This window comes from Sapajus apella, unplaced genomic scaffold, assembly GCF_009761245.1.
Source record: "Sapajus apella isolate SASKATOON/1434 unplaced genomic scaffold, GSC_monkey_1.0 scaffold5, whole genome shotgun sequence".
NCBI lineage: Eukaryota > Metazoa > Chordata > Mammalia > Primates > Cebidae > Sapajus > Sapajus apella.
The window spans coordinates 37,012,576-37,023,618 of record NW_022436945.1 but is presented as its reverse complement, the minus strand read 5'-3'; the positions used below and the strand labels follow the sequence as shown (position 1 = coordinate 37,023,618).

General features: G+C 34.5%; 1 protein-coding gene across 4 annotated transcripts in view; it reads left to right on the top strand.

The window, feature by feature from the left end:
• NFXL1 (nuclear transcription factor, X-box binding like 1) overlaps positions 1–11,043 on the top strand; it is a 67,482-nt gene that overhangs the window by 26,524 nt on the left and 29,915 nt on the right. For all 4 annotated transcript variants that reach the window (XR_004267506.1, XM_032274103.1, XM_032274102.1 and 1 more), the window contains 5 exons: positions 1,629–1,749; positions 1,968–2,127; positions 3,180–3,271; positions 9,401–9,422; positions 9,843–9,983. Coding sequence is in view for 3 of the 4 variants with exons in the window: in XM_032274103.1 (XP_032129994.1) it covers positions 1,629–1,749; positions 1,968–2,127; positions 3,180–3,271; positions 9,401–9,422; positions 9,843–9,983 (536 nt within the window). In the remaining variant the exon portion in view is untranslated. The remainder of the gene's footprint in view (positions 1–1,628; positions 1,750–1,967; positions 2,128–3,179; positions 3,272–9,400; positions 9,423–9,842; positions 9,984–11,043) is intronic.

Genomic DNA, 11,043 nt, shown 5'->3' with positions numbered 1-11,043 from the left:
AAAAAAAAAAAAAAAACAAAAAAAAAAACCACAACATGTCATTCTTTAGGTAAAATCAGAATAAAACGTGATCATGTGCATCAGGATAACTTGTATTAACATCAATAATATATTTGTCAAAACACATTTGGTGTTCTGTATAATAAATGTTATGTTTGACCCTATGATGCTTTTACCACTAATTTTCTCTTTTTCTATGCTCATTATTTGAATTATAATTCTTAATTTGTATTTGTTTTAGGGAACTATTTTGAACTTCTAGAGGCATGTAAGCCAGGGTGTTGTCCATTATTAATCTTTTTTGATCAGGTTAACTCCTGGTCCATGTTTTGCTTGGTCCTGACACCTAGGCAGTAGTCTCTATAAAACATTCATTTCTTTATTGAAAACTCTTATTCCCTCATTATTTCGTTTCTGATAGAATTTCTTACTGGGAAAACTAGAGCGGGAAGGAATCCCTTAAGATGATGACAGAACGTCTTGGAGAGAACTTTATAGCTTGCTTTAAAGATTTCTTTGATTTTGTTTTTTTATATTTCTGCCATCCATAACAAAACGGTGTAGAAAGCTAAAACAAAAATAACTCTTTTTTTATGTTTCAAAGAGATATGTTTGGGATTATAGCCTAAAGTGGTGGCTTAGTTCTTAGTCTTTCACAAAGTACAAATAGTGGAAAATTACTTGCTACTAACCAAAATCAGGTAATGAAAGAAAAGTTATTGAGAATTTGTCTAAAAATTGTGTACTTTGATAGATGTTTGAAAATAGGCCAAAGATATTATTGCTAATGTTAGATTTTCCAAAGACTTAAATCCATTTTTGCTTGTTTTAGTTTTGAATGAGTAATGTGTTCAGTTTGTTATTTAGAACAGAAGTTTTAGCAAATTTTAGAGAAATGTTTAAAACTTTATTGAGGTACCAGTGTACAGAGAGAAAAGTATTATGAATCAGGGGCCAGTTGCAGTGGCTCACACTTGTCATCCCAGCATTTGGGAGGCTGAGGTGGGAAGATTGCTTGAGTCCAAGAGTTCCAGCCTGGGAAACATAGTGAGATCCCCCCCACCTCTACAAATAATCAAAAATTAGCTGGGCATGGTGGTGCGTGTCTGTTAGTCCCAGCTACTTGGGAGGCTGAGGTGTGAGAACTGCTTGAGCCCAGAAAGTTGAAGCTGCACAGTGAGCCATGATTGTGCCACAGCACTCAGCTTGAGCAACAGGGTGAGACCCTGTCCCCCGCTCTCCCCCCATAAAAGAGAGAAAAGTGTTACAGATCAAAAGTACACAGCTTGTTGAATTTTTACAAATTGAACATAGCCAGTAACCAAAACTTACATCATTAAACAGAACGTTACCAGAATTTTCAACACCCGTCTTGCGTCCTTCATAACCATCACTTTGATTTTGAGCCGTAGAGATTAGTTTTTCTTGTTCACTTTATATAAATAGAATCATGTACTATGTACTCTTTGTGCCTGGCTCAATATTTTGTGGTAAGATTCATTCATGTTGTTGTAGTTTTCTTCATTTTTTGCTGTAGAGTTTCTCCTTGTGTGAATATACTAACTTTATGTATTGATAGGCATTTGGGTATTTAAGGAAACTTTTTAATTATCAGACTTTTTTTTCAGGCAGTTGCTATCCCTGTCCAGAAACCGTAGATGTGAAGTGTAATTGTGGCAATACGAAGGTAACAGTGCCTTGTGGCCGAGAAAGGACCACAAGACCACCCAAGTGTAAGGAGCAATGCAGGTGAGTTTGAAGCTTTGCACAAGCTTCCATCTGTTGTTGTACAAATTTAAATTCATATTGACTTTTAATTTAATTTTGCTTTAGTGTTTTAAAATATTAATATTCACAGTATACTTGTTCGATATGGAATCAGAAGATAATGTAAATAGATAATTGTCCTTTAGATGTAATTGTTCAATATCAAAAGTAATTTTTGAAAATTGTACTTTATGATTTAGTCGACCACCAACTTGTCATCATATAAGTCAAGAGAAACATCGCTGTCACTTTGGCTCTTGTCCACCATGTCATCAACCTTGCCAAAAAGTTTTGGAGAAATGTGGTCACTTGTGTCCTGCTCCATGTCATGATCAAGCATTAATAAAGCAGACTGGCAGGGTAAGGGAATAATGCTATTAAAGAAATAGTGCATTGCTATGGATTGTACTTCTTGCTTTTACTTAGTCTTTCAATGAGCAATGACCAAGCACTTACTGGGAAGCGCTGTGCATGGAGTAGGGTGCAAGGTAATCAAGACTTGATGTTCTTGTTTTAGGCAACTCTCGGTATAGAAAAGAAGAGAAACCAATAAACAATGTTTGCAAATACAGTGTGTTAGTTACATTGTGATCATGATATAGATGAATTTGGCAGTCCTCCTTCATATATTGTGGTTTAGGGTTATAGATATCTTCTATAACCTTATCTTAAAGATTTGTTCACTTTTTAATATTTAATAGTATTTAAAATAAATATTCATGAATATTTATTTATTTTTTGAGGTGGAGTCTCACTCTGTTGCCCAGGCTGGAGTGCAGTGGTGTGATCTTGGTCACTGCAACCTCCACCTCCCAGGTTCAAGTGATTCTAATGCCTCAGCCTCCTAAGTAGCTGGGATTACAGGTGTCCACCACCGTGGCTGGCTAATTTTTGTATTTTTAGTAGAGATGGGGTTTCATCATGTTGGTCAGGCTGGCCTTGAATTCCTGACCTCAAATGATCTGCCTGCCTCCGCCTCCCAGAGTGCTGGGATTATAGGCATGAGGCATCTGTGCCCGGCCTCATGAATGTTTTTTGAGCCCTTACTAAGTATCAAGCATTTTTTTAGGTGCTGAGGAGCAACTGTGAGAGTAAAATAATAGAGATTATGTTCAATTGGTAGATGTTGGAGTTTACATCTTTTTCTCATTTTCTTATTGGAGGTGAAAGAGGCTGCACTGCCTGTGTTCTACCATTGATAAACTGGATTCTGTCTCAGTTATTAATATCAAATGTGTGTGGAGGGGAATAATCTCATTTAATACAGATGAAATGATGTATTTCAGTAGCACAATTTGAAAAAATTTCAACCTGCTTGAGCAGAGGATACATGGAACTATTTTCGTAGATTCTTAAAATGGCCATATGATTTAATTTCTCTGACTTAATATTATTATGTATTTTATTTGTAGCACCAGCCTACAGGCCCTTGGGAACAGCCTTCAGAGCCAGCATTTATTCAGACTGCATTACCGTGTCCTCCATGTCAAGTTCCTATTCCTGTGTAAGTATTAGAATTTCAATTAAAAAAAACAAATAAACAAACAACTTTTGACATAGGTTGAAGGATATCTGAAGTCAATCTCCCTTTTTTCTTAGTTCAGTTCATTATTATGTCAAGCCTAGCCTGTAAACTAGTCTGTCTTAAGCTTCATTCTTTTCCAAACATATTTGTTATACTTGCTTATAAACCTCCTATAGGTATCTTTTTTTGAGTTTTTACCCCTAGTTAGAGCTTGATGCCCTTCTTAGCTTTCCATAGCAACTTATACATGCAGTTATAAAAACAAATTCAGGAAACATCATTTGTTTTCCTGATGATTCCCATACTACAGTGTAAGCTCCCTGAAGACAGAAGAAAGCCAGGTTTTAGATAAGGCAAACTTGAGGAATATTTAAAGGAAGACTTGGAAATGAAAGGAAGCAGTTTCCCGGATGGGCTGGTGAATAACTGGAACTGAGCTGTAGGGAGCTGAACCTGTAGTAACAGGGAATCCTGGAATTTTTTATACTTCCAGCAGAAATTGTGGAATATAGGGAAAAAAGAAGCACAGAATGCTTAGAAGCAACATAAAATTGGAAAAGGGGCTGTTGTCTACAGCTAAGATGCCTAATTAAACATCGGTATTTCTTGTGTATTGGTCTTTTAAAGAGAGGATTTTTGGTTTTGTTTGTTTTTTACTTCTAAAAGCTATCGTTTCCACAACATTCCTCCCAGTTGAAATAGCATGTATATTTTTGTATATTGGTCACATAGTCAAGTTGGGAAGCAAAGTGTTGTTTGGAGATATATGCACAAATAGGGAAATTTTTCTCTGTAGATTTAACCAATGAGGGTTGTAAAGTTAGCACAGAGGTTTTTCATGTAGGCATTCAGTTATTTGAGACTAACTCTTTTACTGAGGACTTAAATTATAATCATGAGGAACCAAGTTATTGCTAATATCTCTTACTATGTTAGAATTATTAGTGGCCTAAAATTTTTCCTTTGAGAGAAATAGAAGAGACATTGATATTATAATTCATAGGCACTATTGTCCAGTTATACAGTACTTAATTACCTTTGAAATCCTTAGTCTGCTTTTTTTTTTTTTTTTTTTTTTTTTTTTTTTTTTGGTGATGAATTCCCTCTCTGTTACCCAGGCTAGAGTGCAGTGGTGCAATGTTGGCTCACTGCAACCTTCTTCCGGGTTCAAGTTATTCTCCTGCCTCAGCCTCCCGAGTAGCTGAGACTATAGGTATGCGCCACCACACCCGGCTAATTTTCGTAGTTTTAGTAAAGATGGGGTTTCTCCATGTTGCCCAGGCTGGTCTCAAACTCCTGGCCTTAAGTGATCCACCCGTATTGCTGAGATTACAGGCATGAGCCACTGTGTCTGGCCCTTACTTAGTCTGTTTTATATTAAGATTATTTAATTCAATTAATTTGCTTGAAATCTTACTTTGGATAAAATACTATCTGACAGTAGAAAAACTGCCTGGAATTACTAAGTCATGTTTACTAGAGGTTTGAAAAATGATATTAGATTACAATGGTCTTTCTTTCTCATTTGACTGGAAAGTGTTGCTGGAAGGGGTGTGTGTACTAAAACAGATTGTCTCTTAGAGTAAAAGCTCTTGAGTTGAGGGTTGAGCTTCCCACCAACTTCTCCTATTAATAAGTTGTATACCTTCTCAGTTTATTTATAAAATAACGAGGTTCATGATAGTTACAACAATGTCAGTAAGGAGAGAATTTTCAGAGGTCCTTATCATTGTAAAATGTCCTTTGTATGTAGCAACAATTTTTGTTTAACTTAAAGTCTATTTTGTCTGATGTTAGTATAGCCACTACAACTCTGTTGGTTACTGATTGCGTGAACAAATGCTTAGCAGCAAACTACTGAAATTGACTCAAGAAGAGACAGAAAATCTGAAGAGATTGAAACAGAAAAATCTACTAAAGAGATTGAATTAGTAATTATTTATCACAAAGAAAAACCCAGGACCAGATGAGTTCACTTGTGAATTCTACCAAAGTATAAAGAAGAATTTACGTCAATCCTTTCACTTAAGGAAGGTCACTTGCCACCTTATTCAACAAGCCTGGTATTTCCCTAATACTAAAACCAGAGAAAGACATTACAAGAAAACTACAGACCAATATCACATGTGAAATAGATGCAAAAATTCTTCACAGAATAATAACAAATTGAATCCAGTACCATGTAAAAAGATTATACACTGTAACCAAATGGATTTATCCCAGAAATATAAGGTTGATTCAACATAAGAAAACCAATCAGTGTAATTCCTGGGTCTCACTCTCGCCCAGGCTGGAGTACAGTGGTGTAGTTCTAGCTCACTGCAGCTTCAAACTCCTGGGCTCAAGGGATTCTCCTGCCTCAGCCTACTGAGTAACTGGGCTAAAAGCATGTGCCATCATGTCTGACTAATGTTTTTTAAAATTTTTATAGAAATGAGGTTTTGCTATTTTGCCCAAGCTGATCTCAAATACCTGGCCTCCAGCAATCCTCCTGGGTTGGCCTCCCAAAGTGCTAGGATTATAGGCATAAGCCACTGTGCTCATCCAATTGGTGTAATTCTTATCAGTAAAGGGCAGCTGGTAGATGTAGCGCAGCATTTGGCAGAATCTGACACACTTTCTTGATAAAAACACTCAGGTGTGGAAGAAAAGATAATTTCCTCAACCTGATAAAGGGCATCTGTGAAAAACCCACAGTTCACATAATATGTCATTGTGAAAGATAAATCAGGTGACAAGATCTTGTGTGTCAAAAGTTTTAAGGAGTCCTCAAAAATACTGTTACAGTTACTTAATGAGTTCATTACTTTTGCAGGAAACATCAGTATACAAAGCCAGTAGTACTTCTGTACACTGGAAGCAAACAATCTGTAAATGAAATTAAGAAAACAATTCTACTTATATAGCGTGAAAAGAACATGTTGTTTAAGAAATTCAATAAAAGGAATGTAAGATTTGTACAGTAGAAACTGTAAAACCTAAATGAAAACCTAAATAAAAAGCACAGTAATATTTATGCCTCACAAAATTAGACTGGAAATAGAATAGCTCTATAGTTGGTTAATTTGGTTCATTCAATTACACATCATCAAAAGCTCAGCTTGTCTTTCCATTTTGTTTTCCTTAGTGTGTCATCTTTGACCTCAGGCTGTTTGCCTCTCTGTTAACTTCGCAACCCAGACATGAAAATTTCCAAAGGGAGAAATTGAAATGTATATGCCTTCTGTCTGTCATCATCATCACCTTTTCTTTTTTTCTTTTAAGGATAAGGAAACTTCTCCAAAGCTCCACAGGATAACTCTTTTCACATTTCATTAGACCATTTTTAAACCAGTCCCTGGAAAGGGAAATGATGTTTATTTTCTTAAATAGACTTTATTTTTTAATAAAATGTTCAGGTTTACAGAGAAAATTGCACAGAAAGTATAGAGAGTTCCTATGCATGTCCCCATACCACACATAGTTTTCTCCATTACCAACTTTCATTAGTGATACATTTTTTACTGTTGAGGAACCAATATTGGTATATTATTATTAGCTAAAGTCCATAGATTACATTAGAGTTTACTTTCTGTGTTGTATGGTTCTGTAGGTTTTGACAAATGCATAGTGTCATGTACTTACTATTATGATTTCATACAGAATAGTTTCACTGCCCTAAAAATGCCCTGTGCTACACCTGTTCAACCTTCTTCTCCCCTCCCCATCTCAAATTCCCTTCAACCACATATCTTTTTACTGTCTCTGTAGTTTTGCCTTTTCCAGAATATCGTATAGTTGGAATTTTATGGTGTGCAGCATTTTCAGACTGGCATCTTCACTTAGCAATATGGTTTTATGGTTACTCTGTGTCTTCTCATGGATTGATAGCTCATTTCCCTTTATCATTTAATAATAATCCATTGTATAAAGGTACCATAGTTTGTTTACCTATTTGCCATACAGGGACATTTTGGTTGCTTCCAAGTTTGGCAATTAAGAATAAAGCTGCTATAAACATTTATGTGCAGATTTTTGTGTAGGCATAAGCTTTCACCTCATTTGGGTAAATACTTAGGAGTGTAATTGCTGGATCACATGGTAAGACTTTGATTAGCTTTGTAAGAAGCCGTCAAACTGTTTACCAAAGGGTCTGAATCATTTTGTATTCTCATGACAATGAGTGAGAATTTTTGTTTCTCTACATTCTCACCAACATATGATATTATCAGTGTTTTGGATTTTAGTCATTCTATTTTTAATTGACGCATAATAATTGTACATATTTATAAGAAACATGCTGTTTCAGTATATACAATGTGATATATAGTGATTGGATCAGGGCAATTAGCATATCCATCATATCAGGCATTTATTATTTGTTTTGGGAACATTCAGCATCCTCTTTTCTGTAACTATAGTTATAGATATCTGTAGATATCTATTGTTATAGGTAACTTGTTATCGATAGTTAACAGTAGAAACTATAGTTGACAATAGATAACAATAGTTTTATAGCACTGTAGGATAACTATACAACACCAGAACTTGTTCTTCCTATCTAGCTGTAGTTTTGTCCTTTAACAAATCTCTTATCTCCCCTTCCCTCTACCTTTTCCACCCTGTAACTATTATGCTTTTTATTTCTACGAGATAAACTTTTTAGCTTCTACGTGAGTGAGAACATACAGTGTTTAACTTCCTGTTCCTTTTTGCCCATTTTTGTATTGCATTATTTGTTTTCTTATTGAGTATATTTTGGAGACAAGTCCTTTACCAGCTGTGAGTTTTTCAAGTATTTTTTGCCAGTTGTGGTTTATCTTTTGTTGTTGTTGTTTTTGAGTCAGGATCTCAGCTCTGTCACCCAGGCTTTTCCAACTTTGGAGTAGGAGTTCAGTGGCTTCATCATAGCTCACTGCAGCCTCAACCTTCTGGGCTCAAATGATCCTCCAACCTCAGCCCTACCTCCAACCTCCAAGTAGCTGGGACTTCAGGCTTGCACCATCGTGTCCAGCTAATTTTTAAAATTTTTATATTTGTAGAGATTCATTATGTTGCCCAGGCCAGTCTTGAAATTCCTGTGCTCAGATGATCCTCTTGTCTCAGCCTCCTAGTGTTGGGATTATAGGCATGAGCCACTACACCTATCCTTTGTGGCTTTTCATTCTCTAAATGTTCTTTTCAGAGCAGTAATTTTTAGTTTGATGACATCTATCATTCATTTTTATTTCATGGATTGTGCTTTTAATGTTATATCTAAAAAGTTGTCTTAAATTCAGAGTACCCAGATTGTCTGTGTTTTATAGTTTTGCATTTTACAGTTAGATCTGTGATTCATTTTGAGCTAACTTTTGTGAAAGGCGTAGGATCTGTCTAGATTTTTTTGCAAGTGGATGTCCATTTGTTCCAGCATCAACTATTTATTGAAAAGCATATCCTTTCTTCATTCAATTGGCTTTGCTCTTTTGTCAAAGATCAGTTGACTGTGATTTGTGTGGTTCCATTTCTGGACTGTTTTCTTCCATTTGCCTGTTCTTTCATCAGTACCACACTGTCTTGATCACTGTAGCTTTATAGTAACTCTTGAAGTTGGGTGGCATCAGTCTTTTTGACTTTGGTTTCTTCAGTATTGTGTTAGCTGTTCTGGGTCTGTTATCTTTCCGTATAGACTTTAGAATCAGTTTGTTGACATATACAAAATAACTTGCTGGGATTTTGATTGGAATTATGTTGAATCTGGATCAAATTGGGAAGAAACTACATCTTAATAATTTTTAGCCTTCATATCTGTCAACATGAAATATCTCTTCATTTATTTAAATCTTTGATTTCTTTCATAAGTATTTTGTAGTTTTCTCATAGAGATCTTGCATATATTTTGTTAAATTCATACCCGAGTATTTCATTTGTTGTGCTAATGTTTTTAATTTCAGATTCTAACAGTTCATTGCTACTATGCAGGAAATCAATTGACCTTTGTATATTAACTTTGTATCCTGTAACTTAACTGTAATTGCTTATTATTTCCGAATGTGTTTATTTTTTTTACTATTCTTAGAGTTAGCCTCTTTAGGTATTATTTTTGTATAATTTGTAATGTTTTCATTTTATTTTATTTTTTCCTTACAGGGAATGTCTTGGGAAACATGAGGTGAGTTACAGGTGCAAAATTTTAGGTAAAGCTTATAATATATACTATTATATACTAGTGTAACTTTTCTATATTGGAGTTGTCAGAAATAATAAAGTCAAAGTATTGTTATTTTACTGTTATAAAGAGTACAAGAATTTACTAATTTAAAAAATATGCAATGCTTTCATTTGAGAATTAGACTGTGTATATGTATTTACTACAGAATTATATTGAATTTTCTTTTTAGGAGGAGAACATTTTGCTTCTTGGCATTCATTACTTTGGAATATTTTGATCATCAGTGTTATTATTCATGCAAACTTAGTAGGCCTTTGTGAAACTTGTTCTCAAATGATAGCAGAGTAATTTTGGAAACATGTAGTATGTCCAGAAAGTTTTGTGTGTTGTGTGCTGTGCTGATTTGCTTTATTTTTAAAGGTGAGTCCACTACCATGCCATGCTGTAGGACCCTACTCTTGTAAAAGAGTTTGTGGAAGAATCTTAGATTGTCAGAATCACACATGTATGAAAGAATGCCACAAAGTAACCAAAATTGATGGCTCAACTGGAAAAAACAAGGTAATGTTCTTAGATTGAATGCATATCTGCCCATAGTATTCTTGAAACATTTTTTCAACAATTATTCCATAAATATTTTTCTGTTTTGCTTTAGCTTCCTTCCTCTATTTTTGCCCTCATCCCTTCTCCTTCCTTGCCTTTCCTAAGACAGCAGCTTGGGGTATATAGTTCTGTATTTTTATTCCAATTCATAATAGTTGTCTTTTAATGTGGAACTCTTTACATACCATACCTGTGTTAATACATAGGATATAGTTTTATGATAAAAATATATAGGTTATATATCTTCTTAGATAGTAGGCAGGAGTATCACCTCCATTTCTCATTATTTATATCTGAGTTTAGTCTAGAGCTTTTACTCTAAGTTAAGCCTGACACACAGGATGAATGATTTTCATAATTTTAATAAATTTAAATAAATTCCCAATCTTTTGTTGGAAACTAAAATAAATGGCATCACAGATGAATGGTGTATCTATGTGTATAATTAAAGCATTTTACAAGCATATGAGAACTTAGCTATTCAAATATCTCTCAAAATTGCCACCTTACAAGGAAAAACAAATGTAGCTGATGTTAAACTTTATTTTTAAAATAATTTTTTTCTAGACTTCCATTCTATAGGGAGTTGTAATACTAGTGTCTAAATGAGAAATAGGCCAGAAAATGTAAGTGTCACTTTATTATTAACATTAAATTTACAGCTATTTAAATTATTAATATGACTTGTACTATTGAAAATTTTAGTTGCATCGTTAGGTTATTTTTTGTCTTTATAATACATGACAACATAAATGCCCATGGTATTCTTTTTGTTCATGTGCAAACATATGTGTAAATGTATTGCTTATGATTTATCGATCTATGCCTTGACCCTCTAAAATGTACTCATGATAAAACGAAAATGTTACTAGAATTGTAAAATCAGACTAAACAAATAATGATACAAAATAATTTTAACTAGTTAGGGTGTAGCTGTTCTATGGCTTTCCTCTCCCAGATTTCTAGAATATGAAGTGAGTCAGAAAAAGCTTATTTTCAAAGCTGATGTGACTGTTAG